A 20,059-nucleotide genomic window follows, 5' to 3' on the forward strand; every position below is an offset into this window, starting at 1 on the left:
GAGTATGCAAAGAAATCATCTTACCCCATAAATAGTAAGCAACCCAAGGCCTCCTTGTAAGCTTTGGACTAGTGGTTGGTGGCCCTGTTTGTGCAGGAGGGTTGAAACTAGATGATCATTGTGGTCCTTTTCAACCCTAGGCCACTTTATAAAGCTCTCTTGCATGGTAGCTGGCTGTATAATAGGACTTTCCCTTAGCAGGGATGCTTCTTGAGGTTATGCCTGCACAAAGATCCTTTACACCTTAACATCAAGGTGCCATTCTAATTCAGATCCTTGGTAAGTGACTAATTGCTTATTCTAGACTTTGTTAGCTTCACTAAGATCATCTCTTACATTAGTCATCTTAGACTTTCTTAGCCTTCCTAAGGTCCTATCTTGTTTGATTTTGAGCATGTAATTCCTTAAATGTAAACTGTTGACAAAAATCTGGGTCTAGGAGTGAATTCAGCTGCATCCAGGCTCAATGCTTACAAAACAATGTAGTGTTATTTTGCTGTATGAATTATGTGACTGTTCATGGGTCTGAACATTCACTGTATTTAAAGTCACTTTAACTCCAGTAGTATGTCTGATCTATGCAGAGCTTTCAGGTGATCCTTCTGAGAATTTATGTATTACATTAATAAGAAAGCAAAAGAAAAGATCTGAATTTCTATACTGATCACTTACAGCAGTTTACCTGCTGTTCTAAAGACAGAGTGTGACTGTTTGTGCAGTGTATCTATACATTTCTCATGTCAAAAGCACACTGCACAAACAGTGCAGTGCACAGAGTTAAAATGGAAAGCCAAATAAAATAGGCAAACAAAGATGATAGATTCATAGCATATCCAAGTTTTCTGTGTCTACTAACACAACAGAGAACAAACAAACAAGAAGATCTTTGCTACTTCTCCAAATTACCTTGCAAATGTAACTAATTTAAGGGGGGGTGGAGGGAAGTGTCTACTACATGTTACTCGAACAAATGTTGCCATCAGTAAATTAAAAGTGTATGACTGGAGCTGCATAGCATCTGCCTACATAAAGCTGCCTTCTGTAGGTAGTGGGGTAGGCCAGAGGACTGAAACAATGAACCACAGATGGATCATGTAAATTGTTCAGACTTGTACATTTAATACTCACATTATTTTCAAGTCCAGGAAATCTAAGAGTGAGGTTTTGTTCTTGATGATATCTTCACTGTTTAATTTCCTATTTCTTAACAGTTAAGTTACTGCTTGGTAATAAAAGTTATGTGTAGCTGTATGGAGAAGAACTATTATTAAACATTTGTTCAGCATTTACTTCACCTCTCTGTTTATTGCTGGTAACACTGAGAAACAGGATAAAATGAGAGAGGATATTCAATAGAACAGAATGGATTTTCTCAAACAAGCTTTAATTTTATATACTTTTTTTCTGAGTCTTTCTGTTTTCTAGTTCAAGTCTAAAGAAGAAGGTGGGCTTCAAATAAAAGAGCATGTAGGTCAACTTGAAGAGCTCTGACTAGTGTTCAGTGTCTGGTCAATTACCAAAAACAGAACTTTATCTATACTTAGTTGCTTGTTTAAATACATGTATGAAGTACCTAATAAATTACTAACTGCTTTTCTTGCATGGTAAATTACTATCAGTTCACATATTAGATTTTCTTTTGGGCTTCCTTTCTATTAATATGAATAGGATTTTTCAAATACTTGTCTGGAGTAGAGACATTGTATCCTAGAACTTACTTGGAATCTGGTAAGAGTCCAATTGACTCTTAATTGACAAGTCAGTTCTAAGATTGATTTGTATACAACTTATCATAATGTCATGCTGAATTATTACAAAAAAGCAATACAATACATTTGTCTTAATTAGTGTGTTCAGTTTCAGAGACCAAATCCTATCTTCTTCAGCCATAAGACAGCTCTTACTCTTCCTTATTTATCACACTGTTCAAGATATCCAAGTCCTGAGTTGCCTATCCAGGTAGGATTATTGGAAAGCTCATGTCCTACTTGAGAATATCTTTTAAAGATGGTTTTAGCCAGTAGTGAAGTAGATCAGGGCTTGCTGAGGGCTGCTAGATAAAGATAAAGCTGTTTGATACCTCAGATCATGTGAAAAAGTCAGCAAACAGCATGGCTCTGAGTGAGAGCTGTTTGAGCATGCTGCTCCCATCTGCCTATAATCACTGCTGTTTCCCCCAGTGGAACATTTCATACTGCAGGATTGTGTTGATCAGCAGCAAGTGGCTTTTATGAAAACTAGTCTCTGCTCTGGCCCATTTCTTTTTAAATTGGCAGCAACTTTGGGAAACTGTTTATTTTTGTTTGCAGTCACATGAATTTTAAAAGAAAAGGTTGCTACACCATCGTTCTTGGTCAGATTGATTTCTATTTTATACTTTCTCCTGTCTTTCACTAATCCTTCAGTCTTTTTGAAATTATTTCTTGGGTAATCTTATATGTTGAAGCGGCATGTTAATAATAATAATACATATTGATCTCTGATAATTATTTTACACTTAAACAGAGATGCAGTTAGCTCACACAGTGATCCCCTCTGCAGTTTCCAATCAGCTACAGTTCATCAAGTTAAAAGCTATGCAGGTGAACTCAGTCTATTGAGCTTCTTGCAGATGGAAATCATCAAGCTGCCCACTGGAGAACAAACTGGTTGGTAGCTGGGATCCTATTCATGATGTGACATATCTCTGTTGTCTTTGCCACAATATGCTTCATATGATGAATGGAGTTTCTTAAATATCCCCCAAAAAAAAGAAAAAAAAATCATACAAAACAAAAGAATAGTCCATGACCTGTATCTTATTTGTACCAGTGCTGCAACTGGTAATTTTCCTAGTGATAAAGATAATGCACAAGTACAAACTGTCATGAAAGAAAGCTCCTGTCATTTCGATTTAATCAGCTGGAAATTTACATTGTGAGTTAATTATGCCCTGGGGTCAGTCTGTCTTACAAAACAGAACTATTTCTGCTCTCTCAGACATCAGCAAAAGAACAGAATAGCATAAATGGATTAAGGTACCACTTCTAAACTGCAATTAGCAGCAGGAAAAACTCAATTATAATCCATTCTTTTTAATTTACTTTTCTGTTCAATAAAGCATTGAACTTGGTGCTTGAAGGTCTTTTCCAGCCTAAATATTTCTGTAAAAATCAGAGGAAAGATTTTTAAATGAAGTCTAGTTTTGATTTGGAATATGCCCTGGAGTTTTTGAATCTGGCAGATATCAAGCTTTCTGTCAGAACTTATTGTTTTATTCCTAGGAATGGCAACTAGAATGAGATGCACTGAGATTCTGAAACTCATAAGAAATATTGAGCAAAACTGGGAGACCATCGGTCTCCTTGTGTGTTTCCTTTTCTTTTCCAGACATCTGGCACTTAAGTGGAATATGGTGTGATTTTTATTTTTTTTCTTTCCCGTGGCTCTATAAAACTTCTACCTGAAAATTCTACTTATCTGGGCTGAGATAAAACAAGCTAACCTTTAACAAGCTGATGTTATCTTTTTTCTGCATGTTAAGAAAAATGCAATTTTCTAGATGCATGCAAAGCACTGTACCACCACTGTGTTTTGAGTGAAACAAAGAGCAAAGTTGAGCTGTCCACTACCTAAGAAAAGCCTTGACAGAGCACTTACTCTGCTTTGCCCTAAAATGACAGAGCCATATCAGTCAGTGTGTGGAAGTGGTGAAAAGGAAACTCTTCAAGTTATAGCACTTAGTTCTGTATTAGTATTGAGTGATGAAGGACCTAAATTACATAACAAAATCACAACTATGCTCTCAGTTATCCCCTTGTTACTTAATAGAAAGGTAGAGCTGGAGACCTTCATGCAGACAAAGGAGCAGCTCCTAGACAGCATACATAAACTAGCTCTGCCATGGAATAACCTGTACTGTCATTGCCAGTTAATATGTACGAAAAGGGGCAGATGACTCATCCACCACTACTGTGTGAGCAAAAAAGAATCATCTCAGTAGTGCACAATTATAGACACTGTTGCTAGAAAAACCTAAGCTGTAGGATTTTTTTGGCATTTTTAACCAGATAGATAAAATGTCTGAAAATCAGAATGTGACAGGTTGTATGCTTCCTACCAATTCTCCACCTGTTAGACAAAATGTCTGCTGATATAGTTATAATGTATATATATCAGTTCAGTAGTTGGAATAACTTTTTTTTTTAAGCAGGGACAATTGAGCAGCTTAATGCTCCAGTCTGAATCAGGACTTGGGCAATATGTATTTTTTTTAAATGTAAGTTGTTATTACTCATCTCCTACGGTAATATTCCTTCAATAGTAAATGTGCTGTGGACAAAGAATATTAATGTAGATGCTGTTGCTGTGATAGTTTACCTGCTTTTCTTTTGGAGCAATGCTTCCATTTTCCCTTTGCATAGCTATTACTCAATCTCCTGCATCAAATATATATTGTTAGGGTAGTTTGGTTAGGTCATGGTTGGACTTGATGATCTTCAAGGTCTTCTCCAACCTGTGATTCTATATCAGTAACAGCACTTATTCTAACATCAGTGTCTGTTATTACTTCAAAAGGCAAACTGCTAGAGCTACTGTGGATGAAATAATCTGGTGGAAGAGACTACATGGTTATACTGTTCCTAGTCAGTGGCAACAAAAAAAGACAATGTCACCTGCATGCAGCTGTGAATATTGAGTGGAAAGAGTACACTTTCAGTCCACAGTCTCTCTCATGAATATTTATGAGAATATTATGCACCAAGGAAGTTGTTAAAAGCCTCACCATCCAGCAGTTACAAATCCATCACCACCACTGCAAAATTTTGCAGGCATTTGAACAATCTATTTTCTGAACAAATAATTTAGGAGGCGTCTCTTTTTTTAATCATCACGAAAGTCTAAGTTTATGACTTGAAGGGGCTGAGTTGGTGGTTATATTTTTGGACTACTGTAGAATTTAGAAGAGCAATTGGACTTTGTCAGTGCATGTTTGGAGATATGATGAAGGGTGCTGGCCCACACCTGAAAAGGGATGCTCTCCAGAAACAGACTCTAAGACCTGCTATACGTGGAAGGAACTCTATTGCTAATGGTTAAAACTTCTCATTGTCACTATCAGTCTGTCTCTTGTGACATTTTGCACTTGAATAAAATGCTTCACAGCTGTCTGCATGGCCAGGAGGGAGAGTCCTTGTCATTTGGGATGTGAGCAGCCAGGCAGGAAAAGAACATTCTGTTTTAAATGCTAACTTCAGGTGTAGAAACAGTCTGCTTTCTTCACCACAGAAGTTGCACATGGAAATAGGTATTTACTAAGTAATATTGCATGACTCTTGTCTATTCTTAATGTCTTTAAAACTTGTACCAGTCTTCAACCCTAAAAAAGATATTTCTTTGCTGGCATTGAGTGATTTTCCATTGCATGAGAAAATATTGCACTTAGCTTTACCTTTGTAGGAATACTGGCCAGTAAGTTTTCCCATTTTTCTTTGTGATGAGGGGAGAGTGAGAAAGTTTTGCATGTGGTGTTACTGTGGTACAGAAGACATACTGTTTTGACATTACTGATGGATGCTGTCTCTAGATATCCCTACAAAGACAAATTGTACTAGGTTTGTTAAAATTATTTTCCAAAATCTGTACTAGTAATGCAGATGGCTTTTCTGTCATCTTTCTTGTCATGTGTGAAATGAGTCTCTACCTCACTGACTCCAGCTGCTCATCTGTGACCATTTCTGTTGCTTTATATTATGGAAGGCACAAAGATGCTGTGGCAGACTCTCCAGAATACAAGTGTGCAGAGGTCTGCCACTTCAGCTGAAAAGTTGTATTTTTCTTCTTCCTGTTGTCCAAATCACCAGCCTGAGGATGCTGCCCTAATTACTATTTACATTATAAGGTTTAGAAGATTTTTAATAAGATTTTACTTTTGTGCTTTGTACTACCTAGTGTGGATGTCTTCGTGCATGAAAGTAGTACTCTTCTCTCTGACAAATTACATTCTAAAGCACATTTTATTGCACTTAAGCCAAAAATTTATGGGTTGTCAAACTTAGCAGTCACAGATTAAAACTCCAGTCAGAATAAGCAGCATCTCTTTAACCATTTAGTTGTTCCAAACTGCTAATAGCATATCTTGTGCTGGTGAACTGTGTAATAAACTGTCAGCAGTACCAGACAAATGTCAGAGCAGGCTGTTGACGTAATAGAACTGTCCAGCAAATGTTGTCTGTAAATAATGCATGACTTCATTTCTTCTGCCTTAAGGAAGAAGGTAGTCCTTAATGACACGTACATGACAACTGAATTGGCAGCAGGTGACTCCTGAAATGTATCTTTGGGCAACTGCTAAAATGCATTTTTCCTGGGTCACTGTAGCAGAGCATTTATATGGCACACATACATTTGTTTGTCTAACTAGATTTTGCAAATATCAATTTTGCAAATCTTAATGAAGCAATTCTAGGGTCTCTGAACTACAGGGAATTGTAGTATAATTAATTTGCTAACAAATACAATGCCTTTTGTGGCATGAAATGAAATCTTTAGTCTGTGATTGCAGAACCACACCACCAAAGTAAATAAAATTCCTCACTCTTTGAAACTTACATTTCTGGGGGAAAAAAAAAAAGATTAGTTCTGTCCTCATAATTATCATATTTTTGCAGTTGCACAGCTGTGTGATTGTACAAACTAGTGACAAATTGGGCCAATGTAGCAAAATACTTCCTTGCAAATATAAATTGCAAATATAACTAAAATATACCTTACCTGAGATACTCAGGTGCAGTGAAGACCCTTAAGTATCTGATTGTGAGGTAATTAGTTTGCTCTAAACCATCAGCAGTGAAAGTACAAAACTGATACTGATAATTAAGCATAATAGGATGGTTCACGTAACTAAAATCAAGAGGATGGGAAGCATATATGGCATTTTCACCTTAAATGTCTCAGCTTATGACTCTTCAGAGAATTTCCCAAGGCCAGCATGCTTAGGAAACTTGCACAGTACAGTTGGGAGGCATCACGTTCCATTTGGCATTCATGTTCATTGCCGGAGAGCAAGCACACTGGTTTGTTCTTTCAAAAAGAAGGCATACACAGAAGTGGCAGAACATTTCTATTTCCAGTTTTTGAATCATGTCTACATATATTCGATCTCATCTCTGCCTCTGGTTCCTAACAATAAAGTTACAGGCTCTTCTATTACGCTTCCATGGTAAACAAATATCGCATTATAATACTTAAGTAGGAAGAATAAAGAAGCAGGAATTAAGCATGATGCTGAACTATAGCATTTGGGATGGCAAGCTGAGAGTTAGTATGCCTATCCCCCACTCTTGCCCCAGTAACTTATTCATGCTGTCTTGTGACAGCTTCACTCGGAGCCCAACTCCCACCACTGTCTCCTGCAGACACATTCTGTAACAAAGCAGCATCTGCTTATGTGCATTTTGTGTAGGATCAGACTCACTGCACATGCTCAGAGGACACCTACTGCATAGAGACCTGCAGGTGAGCCAGGCAAGGGAAAGCCTGTTTTGTGGTTCACACAGGGTGTGTAGGAGGGAGCTGTCAGGTCCTGTCAGTGATGAGATGCAGAGGCATGGCCAAAGCAGATCATTAGTCAAATTTTCATTTAATAAAAGGCTTTTACTGCCTTTCAGACAAGATGGTTTGGAAAATCAATTTTGGATGAAGTCCTTCATCAGAAGCCTATTTTTTTTTTCATTTTGGAGTTTTTTAATCTATATCTGAAGTCATAATTTGCTCTAGTATTACATATATGTATCCCATCAATACATTTTCACTGTAGCATAAGCTTAACTTGTTTGTTCTCTCCTTTGTTATGCAAAGAAAAAGGCCAGGGGGTGAGGCTTATTAATAAATCACTCTGGGAAAGTAGCCACATGGTGTAGGCTTCACAAAGGAGTATCTCTGCTTTTTCCAGTGGGCTGCATGATCTGCTGGGGCAATGGGCCCTCAGACTGGGGTAGCTCTGTTTAGTTTCAGTCCATTGTTAGAAGCTGCTTTCTCACCAGCATAAAGGAAAGTTGCAGAGTGCAAAACAATCTTCTCACTGCTGTTTGCATCCTGTTCCTGGCAGAACCTGGCTATGCTTGAGACTCGAACATCAAGGTTGTTCGCAGACTGTGCTGGGGAGTGTCATTCAACCTGTCTTGGAAGGATCACAACACCTCAGAACAAGGGTAATTTTGAGACCTCGCAGTGTGCTGGCAGGTTGGACTGACATCCAGGATGTGCTAATTAGACTGCTAGCATAAAAGCCTAGCTTTTTTTTTTTTTTTTTTTCAGCTACTGATTCTGTCTTGAAGGGGTGACAAATATAACCACAGAGTTTTTGCTTAGCTTCCTAATACTGAGTATATTGGAAAACCAAGAGTCCTCTTACCTACATTTTTTCTAAAATAAGACAGCTTAATCTTGTTGGACTCACAGCCTATACATCACTTTATGAGGTTTATGTAGTTTATAGTCTGATTACTCATCATTTTGAATCTTAAGTCAAATATTCATTTTCCAAGTCCAATAATGGCAAATACTAAAATATTATTAATTTAATTAATTAAGCCTAATAAGTCTTATCTGAGTCTAATGTTTTATTGCTGATTTAAAGGAGAACATGACAAAAATAAATACAAATATTCTAAGTACTGACCAATTCCAAGCTCCAGTTAAAAGTGCACAGGCCTGAACACCTAGTAACAGCCTTAAGTTGCACCAGAGAAGGTTCAAGTTGGACTTCAGGAAAAATTTCTTCTCAGAAGGAGTGGTAATGCACTGAAACAGGCTTCCAGGGAAGTAGTGGAGTCACCATCTCTGGAGGTGTTCAAGAAACACAAAGATGTGGCACTGAGGGATATGGTTAGTGGGCATGGTAGAGATGGGTTGATAGTTGGACTGGATGATCTTAGTGGACTTTTCTATCCTTAATTATTCTTCTGTTCTGACATTTTTTAGGTAGTGGGTGTGCAGCAACCAGCTCTGGAAATCACTTTTTCTAAAATGTAACTTTCTCAACAGTAGTGATTTTGCAACATCTGCCTTCTTTGGAAGATCATTGCATTTGCTGCTCTTTCATTTTATTTTCTCTGTGATTTGGTGTTACCAGCCCTTCTAGTTTTATAAGCTTTGCATGTCCTGTGGTGTATTCATTGTTCCAGGTCACTAACAAGAAAGAGAGGACTAGGAGTCTAACCACTGCAAAAGCTCTCATTCTCATTACAAACTTCCACCTGATTCTTAACTCTTTCCCATTTCTTTCTCTAAGTATTAATAAGCTTTATCTCACTGAATATTGACTTGCACTTTGAAACCTTAAATGTTAGCTCTGCCTGAGATACTGCACTGGAAAATATCCACTGGAAAATATCCAGTGCAAACTTGACCAAAGTTCCAGCTCAACTTAACCAAACACATTATGTCTCTCTTCTCCCACATCCCTTCTGATGCAGTATTCACAAAGGCATTAATCAGGTTTGTTAACTAGGTCTGCCCTTTCATAATAGACGTCAGCAGCCCAGCCTGAGCACGAGATCTGTAGCTAATTTAGCAGAAAGAAACCTTTCAGAGTATGCTGGAAGGCCAGTGAAGTGTATAAGCATGAGATTAGAGGAAGAGACCCATGCTGAAATGTGAAAATGAGGAGGACCTGTGTGAAGCCTTTGGCAGAGTTCCATCACTGCACGTACTGGGTGGGAAACCAGCTCTGGCATGAAACGATCATTGTAGTGCTGGAGAACTCAAGGATTTTTGCTTGCCATTTATTTCAAGGAAACAAGAATAATTTGTTCTACTTTTCTACAGGATAACACAGGATGCATCCATCATGCATAATATTTTAAGTGCTCAGAAGTTAAATATATTAAAAATAAAAATAAATTAGTAATGTGTTGATGTAAGACAATTATTTTAGATATGCAGAGAAGAGGTTTATGGGAGCAACTAGCAGGTCAGACCCCCAGCTCCAGAGCTGCTGGAGCTGTCAGTTTTAATGTTTCAGCAGGAGATAATTTCACTTATTTTGAGAGTGTGTGTGTGAACAGGGAGGCCAAGAGCTCTTGTTCCTTTGCATTATTCAGTTTTTTGAACTGTGCATATTTCTTGTGGGTAAAATATTTCCAACCATTTAATCACAGCAGCCTGTGAGAATGAGCTGCCCCTCAGGTCCCACATGAGATGTATGTAGAGGACACGTGGGCGTGACTGTGGGACAGTATAGGCTGGACTTGGTGTTGGGATGGGCTGAGCTGTGGATGAGATAGGCTGAACACTGGGGAGCTGCAGCGGCCTGCCCCTTTGGAAGATGCCTGCTGCAGGAATGTTCTCTTTGTGGAATCTGCCCCTGCATTGAAAAAGCTGGAGAGATTGCCACGAAAACTGTGTTTCCCAGAGGGTGATTTGGGCTGGTTTCTTCTCATTTTTCTGCCCTTATTATGGCCTGCCTTGGAACTGAGTTGACAACCCACATGCATGCTGTTCTGCCTTGTACCATAAAGACATCTCACTGACAAGGACACAGGACAGTTGTTGGACAATCCAATATGTTGGACCTAGTTTATCATCTTACGGAACAGCAGAAATCAGGTCCCTGGTTGTGATGGTGATGGAAGTGCTCAGCACATGGTTGCAGAAATACATAGCTGAGGATGCACATCTACTTGGCAGTAAACATTCTTACTCAGAACAGAGTTGTATCAAATAATAATAGCAATAATTCTTCCTATAAATATTTCCTGGTTGACATATTTCATACTACTCACATTCCTAAGAACTCCAGAAGATATGAAGCTTTTTAGATAAGACTGTTGTAGGGAAACAGTGTCTGAACTAATTCTGTAGAGTATGTTTAGCAATTGTGGAAAAAATACTCTAAAAGACAACTATTCCATGGAATATTAAAAATACACAAGTGCTTTTATCACAGGATTACTATATTTTTTTCTGAATATCAGACATCTAAGGTCTTGACTGAATGACTTAACAAAGTTCTGTTAACAAATTCCTTTTTATCCCTTGATCGTCTGAACTAAGCGCCTCTCCACTACCACATGAATACTTGTGGATTTTGGATAATAGGATAGTAGGATAGTAGACGGACTTCCAGATGTAATTTGAAGAATCATAATAATGATGCTGCAGAAAAGGTCCAAGAAAACCACTACTTCATGGTCACACTCATGATCAGTATTTGCCTTCTTCCACACACAGTTTAGTCAATAAATTGTCCTTTAAATACTAAGTGCTTGCATTCAAGAATTTATCAGTACTTGGGATTCAGGACTGTCAAGATGAGTATACCATGAGATTCCAAGTACCTGCTTTGACTCTGAGCAATGTATAACGAGATGATCTATTGCTGAATCAACAGAGGGGCAGAGACAAGTTTTTTGCATGGTTAAGAGATTCGATATACATCTTAGCTACTTTTAAGTGCTGCTTGCCCAAGAGAAGTGGAATGTAACCGCATATGACTTCACAATCAAGAAGAAAATTTAGGAAAGTGCCCAAATTAAGAGATTTTTTTTCATTTATATCTTCTAACACAGATGTTTCTATCTTACTGAATCTTTGAATGGAGAACTTTTGTTGCTCTTTAAGTGGTAATACTGCAAAATCAATTGTCTGGAACACACTTGCAGAAAACAAGAAGTTATCCTACATCATCATCCTAAAAGTTGTTATTCATTTGAAACTAGATGGAGTATGATCTTATTTCACATCAAGATCAGGCCATTTTCAATCAGTGCCAAAGACAAACTTTGTGTTTTGCTCTCCTCTGTGCTTACCATGTAGCATAGAGAATTGGTTCACAATATGACTTAAAAGATATGCAAACAATCATTTTCAGTACACTTTAAAATTTATCTGTGGGGAAACAGGAGCTTGTTTGTGACAAAGCCTTAAATCTCGATGTTCTGTGCATCATTGAATATATCTCTTTGATCCAAAAGGCACTTGAGATAAGATTACACAGTTCTAGGAATCAGGCATCTAGATCTGCCTAAGCAAGAAGCTGTACTTCTTCCCATACATTGTCCTCATCTGCTTTCAAAATCTGTATTATTATTGCTTTTGCAGTGCTTCTAGCACTGATTTCTTAAATCTAATTAACTGCTGTACAAAGAACTGTTGTTCATTTCCATCTAGGTTAATTTTCCCAGTTTCTTATATTGTAAAATACTACAAATTAAAAACCCTTCTCACTTTTAAAGTTGTTTATTATTTTACCAGTTCTTACTATGGGCAGCTATGGTTGACTTAACTATATATCATTTTCTGAAGCTATCAGATACTATGACTACTCTTAAGCCTTCCTTTCTTCTGGCAAAACATCTCACAGAAATAGTGCTTATCTGCTAGGAATAAAACTTCATTGCTATCCAAGTATATTAACTTCAGTCCCTGAACCTCTGAGTCTAGAACTGGAGATAGAAACAGCAAGAGAAGAGAGATGCTAACTGAGGTGTAAATGCCTGCAGATGGTTCCATTTATTTTGTTCATTCAAATTTCTTAGCTTGGTGTCAGTGATGCAGTAGAAGGATTTATGTGGTAATGAAGCTGGTAGCGAGGTGAGATAGCAAAACAACGTGGAATGGGATTTAGAATCAGGGCTGGAAAACACACACATGCCCCATTTAAGACTTCTTAACTCATACTTAATTAGAGAAGTCCTCATTGAGCTTGTTAAAAATTCTGTCAGAGTAGGGAAAGTCTCCAATGAATATGTAGAGGGAAAGCAAGCTATGTGACTGCTCTGTGATAAACACAGGCATTACAGATATTCCATCCTTGAAACAGCCCTCTCAAAGAAACATCATTATGGACAAAAATACTAAGTACCGCACAGGGGGTAGGTTCATATACAGTAGCAAGACAGTGTCTGTCAGCAGCCATTCCTAAAGTATTTTGAAATGACAATTTCAAAGTAACAAAGAACTTTTAAGATGTTTCATTTTAATACAAAAGAGCAATAATTATCAAAATCTTCGTGTTTTAGAACTGCATACTTTTTAAGAATGATGCACTGAAGTAAACTATAGGCAATTCAAATTGAGCAGTGTAATCCTGGGTTATAACAAACTTTAGAGTTTGTTTCCATACCTGTTGTTCTTCTGATTGAATATTAAAGATTTAAAGACCTGAATATTATATTTAGATAATTTATATATATGAAGTAACATTTTTAGAACTTTATCTCTTCTTTTTTTTTTTTTTTTTTTTTTTTTTTTTTTTTTTTTTCTGAGATCTGCCTTTCTCTAGCTAAGGGGTCAATGTATATAATTGCATATAAAGTTTCAAATACAGATATTCTGCTCCTTCAATGAAGTGAATGGAAAACAAACATTAACGAAAGAGACCTCCAACTAAGATTTCATTCCTCTGAAATTTTCATGTGGGAAAACAGTCATTGCTGCCATCCTGCATCTAATTTGATCTACTTTGCAGATTAAACACAATGGAATTTACAAGTATACATATTTATATTGCAAACTCATTAGAATTAATATAACAGGAGTGGAAACACAACGTGTTTCCATACAGATTAACTGTGAAGATCTCTGGTTAATTCTTCCATTTCTGTCCTGATTCTGACATGGGAAACACAACATATCCAGTGCTAGTCATCACATTTTAGGTCAGTTTTGAAAGAAAAACTTCATAGAGCAATGAGCCTCTGCATGCAAGAGCAGCCAGTGGATTGCAAGGGAGATGAGGCAGTACTGAATTCAGAGCCTGAAAAATCATCAATGAGAGAGCTCTGGACAAAGGAAAACAATAATGTGAGGAGCTGAAAGAGAAAAATGCTGAGCTTGCAGCCAGCTGAACTGCATCACTTACCTGAAATATTTTTGACAAGTTGTCAAAGAGGGCTTGACCAGCACTGACTTTGTGCTTGACACCTCTGACTGTGCCATTTTTGCTGAGAATGTTGACTCGCTTTGTACCAAAACCCTTCTCTTTCCTGGCTCGGACTAAAATGAGTAAGTCATCCTGCTCATTTTCGTTTTCATCGCACTCAGAGCCACCGTGCCCATTCTGCTGGCCTTCCACCTCACTCAGCCGGCTGGTCTGGTCAGTCTCCGAGCTGCTGGTGTATTCCGAGTCCAGTGAGTCGGTGGCCTCCCCATCAGCATAGACCTCCTTCAGCACCCGGCCACTGTGTGAGGATGCCACACGGAACCGCACTTTCCTTGACAGCCTCTCACTTTCTGCCTTCACCTCACCCTTAAACATGGTCTCTTCCACTGATATAAGCAGTTTGCATTGTTCCAGGGTGGTGTCCATCGGGTCTGCCAGTTTGTCACGCTTAACAACAATACCAGCACTGTTTTCTTCTGATGAGGATTCTCATATTAAGCCAGAGAGGATTCCCAAGAACCTACGCTGCTATTCAGCGGTTAATAATGAATGTGTTTGTGCTATGGTTACCTTTAAACTAAAACCTGTAAAATGATATCATCAATTAAATATTAAAGAGCCATTGTGTAGTTTTTAGCACTAAGGAAGAAAGGGAGAAATTGTATTATTTGAATAAAAAGTCAGAACTGTACATGATAAACCCAGACAAAGATGTTCCATGAATTTATGTAAATGCAATTTTTGTTTGCTGAACAAAAATAGGAAAGAGTTTTCCACAAGATCTGTAGATGCATGGATGTTCGTGCACATTACACCTGAGGTGAAAATTGTCATCCTCAGCACTGAAGAGGAGTTGGTGATGGGAACACCTTTCATCGCTACACTTGATTCACCTACCAGCCATACCTCAGTCACCAAAATTTTCTTTTTATGTAAGCTTACAGCAATTAGGAAGAGAGCCATGACATAGTGTTCTGTGATGCTGGCCTTCTCACAAACTAACAGAGCAGAAGAGAAGAAATTAGTCACAATTTGCTACAGAATAACACAGTGATATTAAATGGAACTAAGCCACTGCTATTATCACACAGTTACCATGGCTCTATTTTCTTGTTTTTCTCAAAGGGCTTCACCAAGGGAACGTGAACAAACGAATAGGAGAAAAATAATTAATTGGGGCAACAAGCGGCAAACAAAGAAATGAAGGACCACAGTAAGGTAAGCAAATTCTGTCACCACAAGTCATAAGCAGAGCTTGGACCAATATTGAGCACCCTACTACAGGTGTATATACCGTATAAATGCTATAGAAACTTTAGGTTTCTGGATGTCTATTCAATATAATGTAGTAAAACATATGAACACAAAGCATGGAGATCCATACTTACAGTGCTTTACTTTCATTTTCTCCATCTGAAGTAAAATGCATGTAATCACCTAGAGCAGCATCAAAAATAGCTTTCCTTTCCCACTTTCCTGTCAAATGTTCCCTATGCATTCTCTCTAGCTTCATTTTCTCTCTAGTCTCATGAATAATGAATGGCATCCCGAAGCCTGAGCCCCTCAGACAGGAATAGGCAAGAAATTAGTCCCAGCTGCTCACATGAGCAGCTGCAGAGCTTCAGGCATCTGAGGAGGCTTTCTGGACAAAATTTTGGAAATGTGAGCTCCAATCATTCAGCAATTAGATGGCAGTTATCGCAGCTTTCTTTTGAACAAGAGATATTAAATGCTGCACTTCTGCCCCAAATCACACTTCTTTGGAATAAGATATGAAATTACTTATTTTTCACCTATAAAACAGGAACACAATTTACTAGTGGTACTTTCTCACATTAGTATTTGCCACATTTCTTTCAAAAAGGAACTGTCACTATATTATCAGCTATACCTATTTCACTATATTATCAACTGTACTGTCAACTACATTAGTTTGCTACATTATCAACTAATACTATTAACACAGAAAAAAATAATTTTGTAGCAGAATGGTTGTTTCAAAATATCTTTTATGTAATTACCCAAATAGGGGTAGAGTAAATGAAACATTAAGCCTGTTGCCTACCCCAAAACTGGCTGTATCATGGTATTTTATGATTACTAGAGTAATTTCCTCTTAGAAATCTGCTGAAATTATCTTCTGCTTACTACTCTTTTTTTTTTTTTTAATTAAATAAAATACAAGTGTTTTGCAATGAATTGCCACAAATAAAGAAATCTGAGCTTCTACAACAGAAACATCTTGCAAAACATATTTATAATATTTTTAATTTCCTCTAAATGATGTTAGGTATTTTTTAACATAGAAACCACTTTATTCTAGTTGCAAAGAGAAAGCAGAAGATTTGATGATATATAAGTGATTTAAAAAGTTAATGTAGCATTGAAGAAATATAGATTTAATTTGTACAACAACTTAAAAATACTTCAAATACTGTTAATAACTTGCTCTCTGCTAGTAGGAAATTGGCTTGTCACTTAGTTTCATGGCAATCCCATTATTCACTGGAAAATATTTTTGTGTCTGGTTATGAGAACAAAAACAACTTTACACAGGATTTTCTCTACAGGAAAGCAGGAAAGCACAGTGGAGAATGCCCCTTGACAGAGGCATCTACACACACAAGATTTCATCTTGACATTCCAGCTGTGTATCTTCTCTGAGTAAATGTGACTTTTCGGGGCAAGTGCACATAGCCAGCAGGAAACAGATTACAGACTCTAAAGTGATTATATTCATGACAGAAGACATCTGAGAGTTCAGAGAACTGAAACACACATTTATACCATCTGTGGGTACACACTATCAACAAACAAAAAGGATAGAATTTGACTAAGCATCTCTGTCTCTCCTGTACAATTAAATTTGTTCACTCCTGTAATGAATGCTGACACTAACCCTGCTTATCCACTGATGATGCATCCTGACAACTGATATATTTGTGTTTCTCATTTCCTAGCTTCTCTCAAGAGTTACCTTCATTCAGAGTTATTTCTTTAAAAAACAAAAAAATTAATAAAGTCACAAGATTTGACACTAATGAGATATTTCCTTCTTGTAACAATGAATCTTCTTGAAACAGTTGGCTATCATTTGTTTCTTTTTCTTCTTGGTTTGATTTTAATATTTGGGCATTGGGACGGGATGGTCAGTATATGTAAATACAAAATATGTGGAGAAAATTTGAGATTTCTCCTAAACAGGGAATCACTGTGTAGTGGAAATGCTAAGTCAGGTCTTGAATCAGTCATTGAGCACCTGTTAGGAAGACAGGGCCAACCCAGGGGATCTCAGGTGTACACAATACACCTGAGTCACCAGAAGGGGTGAAGCCAGGATCCACCCCTTCCCAGACCTCATTTAAGAGTAGGTAGTGGAGCCAAGTGTATCTTGTTGGAAATCCCTGCATCCCTGAGGCCTTCTGAAGGTAAGCAGATTATGTCTTATGTCCTTTTTTTTTTTTTTTTTTTTTTCCCCTCCTCCTCTGTGCCAACAGATTTGTGCTTGAACAAGTCCTCGCTTGCTGCAGTCAAGGATCTTGCTGCTCTTTTCATTGTGTTAGAGTGTTATGTACTGTAGGTACTACAACTGTGTACACACTGCGTCTACTCTTGGGCTCCAGAGAAGGAATGAGTAACGAGGAACCAGACCAGTCTATTAGCTTGATGTTGTTACTAAGTAACATCATTTCCAATAAAAACTTCAAACTTAACCACTTACAATTTTATCAGTAAGTTGAAAGGAATAAAGAACATGGTGCTTCTGTTAGTTGTTGACATACTTCTTAACATACAGTTCAGGAAATTGCCTTCAAGGAAGTCCAGTGGAGAGATGCTAAACAGTGCAGCCTGAAAGATTGACATCTGCTCCCAGACAGACTTCTGAGAATCTTCCACGCTCTTATAGGCAGCATGCAATCTACTACATCTTTCCTACGTGAGAGTAGCAAAGCGTTATCTTACTAGTTTAGCCTAAATACTTACCTTTTAAATTACTGTAATTAGTCAGGTGAGCCAAATTATTCAAGAATGAATCCCATTATGGAAAAAGTTAGACTTACAACAGCGTGGAGGAAACAGCAATTGTATTTTTTCCTTATGTGTGTGTTTTTTTGGTTTTTTTTTGGTTTTTTTTTTTTCACAATACATCAGTTTAAGAGAGTCCAGAAGCATGTGAAATAAGAGGTAGTTGTTTTCTCATATTGCTCCCTGGTATAATCAATATTATAGCTTCACAGTCATTTCTATTCTCAGAGCTCCACATGAAACAGCTTCACTAGTATCAGAAATACTGGAACCCTGTCCTGAGATGCCTCATACGTTTATACATTTCTCTCAGCTTTCCAGTAGGAACATGGACTATGCATTGGGTCTGTTGCAGAAAAATGAATGTAACGCAAGTATTGGGACTAAGAATTCAGTGTTTCAGTTATGTTAGACTAAAATGAGAGTAAATAACTAATGCTGGTAAAACTCAGTTTAGAACTACTCTTCCTGAAACTACAGTTTGTTAAGTAGCCTAAGTAAGTTTTTCAGGTTGCCTTGTTCACAGACAGTATCTCTGGGTAATATCAGCTACATAAAATTTAAATATAATTCTAGCACTCTTCTATCATCTTGTGACTCTTAAATACATATATGCATATGTATACCAGATACAAGACCTTTTAGCCCTTTTCATAAAGTAGACGCCTGTTGCTTTCAGTATTTTGTACAAATTCCAGCTAAGTTGTTGTATTCTGCGTCAATAACTTTCCCTGTGCTCCTAATTGGATGTGGTGGTCTCCCCCTCATGTTGCTGTGTTCCTTTAAACAGCTGCTGAGTCCTACTGCTGAGCTGTCAGCATTTCATTAGTGAGTGACCTTATTTAAATGCTCTCTTAAAAGGTCCTTGGAGACAATAAAGATTTAATTATATAGTTTTGCTGGTTTTACTCTGAGATGCTTTTAAAGAAATGGAGGGGACTTACGAGAACTGAGAGTAGGCTTCAGATTTTCAAAATTTTATTCTTGTATTGTGAAAATGTTTTTCAGGTTGACTTATACTAATTGGCTTTAAACTGGTAATATGTGGGTTTGGACTTTACCTTGGAGAGAACCAGTGCTATCAACCTTCTCTTAACCAGATTTACTCTTCTGCAGTGTTGTAATATGCTACTGCTTGCAGACTGTATGGAAATTGTTGCTGAGCAGGCAAGTATCTGCCAAAATCCTATATCTGACCTGAGGCATACCTCCCTCAGAATTTCCATTAGGTAGCATTTATGAGATTTGATGTTTTTGGATCAAAAAATACAACTATTAATTTAGAGTCTTTGTTTGCATCTCTGGCTTTCAGAGGAGAAAAGCATCTTCAGTTTTCCTCCTATCCATTTTTTTTTTCTCCTTAAAAAATTACATCATTACTGTGATTGTAGACAGCAGATACTCCAGAGGTAATAATGTATAACAATGCAGCTTAGCTTTTACTTTGCGTGTGGGAGTAGAAGTGATGAAAATAAGATAAAGGACTTTCCTTTAGGTACATTATTACAAGCTAGAGTCTTTCTGTGGACTTCTTTTATTCAAAACTTGATACATTCTTACACATTATTTGCTATCCATTTCTCCACATCATTGTTGAGGGGAGAAAAAAAAGACTCCAAAATCTTGAAGCTGTGGTTTTTATCTTCAGCTGTGTACACTACTGTTTACATATGTAACAGCAAACTGACTCCTGTATGAGGAAGATAACCTGCCTACTCTGTGATTTTTCTATCTGGCTTCTAGTTGATAAGCTCAGTGCCTGGACTGTTGTGCTGTTCTTAATTGAAGACATGGTCACTATCAATATTGATGAAGGAAATATTTATGTATGTATAAATGTACTGAAACCTGGACAGAAAACAAAGAATAGTGTTTCATACAGTCAGCATAGCGGTGTTGCATCAGCTTCATCTTGTTTAGCCCAGAGGAGATTTATTAGCTGTGAATTCCCAAAGGTGGTTCCCTATCAGGCCAGGAGGCAGAAGGACCATATACAGAATCCAGATTGGACTGGTGTGATTTCTCCACCTCACTAACCAATGAATGTGCCTGGAGGTGAGCAGAGAGAGGCAGTAGAGGATGTGAGTATCGGAGTGCTTAATGGCTAAGCTAATTATGAGAGGCATGAGTCACTGAATCATTCAGGCTCTGCACATCTCAGCCACT

General features: G+C 37.6%; 1 protein-coding gene and 1 long non-coding RNA gene across 3 annotated transcripts in view; one reads left to right on the plus strand and one right to left on the minus strand.

Moving 5' to 3' along the window:
* The window catches only part of GRXCR1 (glutaredoxin and cysteine rich domain containing 1), a 35,029-nt gene extending 20,736 nt beyond the window's left edge, over positions 1 to 14,293 (minus strand). Inside the window, exons 1-2 of one of the 2 annotated variants that reach the window (XM_031588747.2) lie at positions 13,847 to 14,242; positions 11,322 to 11,324 (exon numbers count right to left, since the gene is read on the minus strand). In XM_031588747.2, coding sequence (XP_031444607.1) covers positions 11,322 to 11,324; positions 13,847 to 14,242 — 399 coding nt within the window. Of the gene's footprint in view, positions 1 to 11,321; positions 11,325 to 13,846 lie in introns of both variants that reach the window. The other variant, XM_090140091.1, reaches the window with a different exon arrangement.
* Positions 8,086 to 16,543, plus strand: LOC149918244 (uncharacterized). The gene is made up of 3 exons (XR_016466469.1): positions 8,086 to 8,192; positions 14,993 to 15,085; positions 16,438 to 16,543. It is a non-coding gene; the product is annotated as an uncharacterized LOC149918244 (long non-coding RNA).
* The last annotated feature ends 3,516 nt before the right edge of the window (positions 16,544 to 20,059 follow it).

This window comes from Phasianus colchicus, chromosome 4 (genome assembly GCF_987193195.1).
Source record: "Phasianus colchicus chromosome 4, bPhaCol1.hap1.1, whole genome shotgun sequence".
NCBI lineage: Eukaryota > Metazoa > Chordata > Aves > Galliformes > Phasianidae > Phasianus > Phasianus colchicus.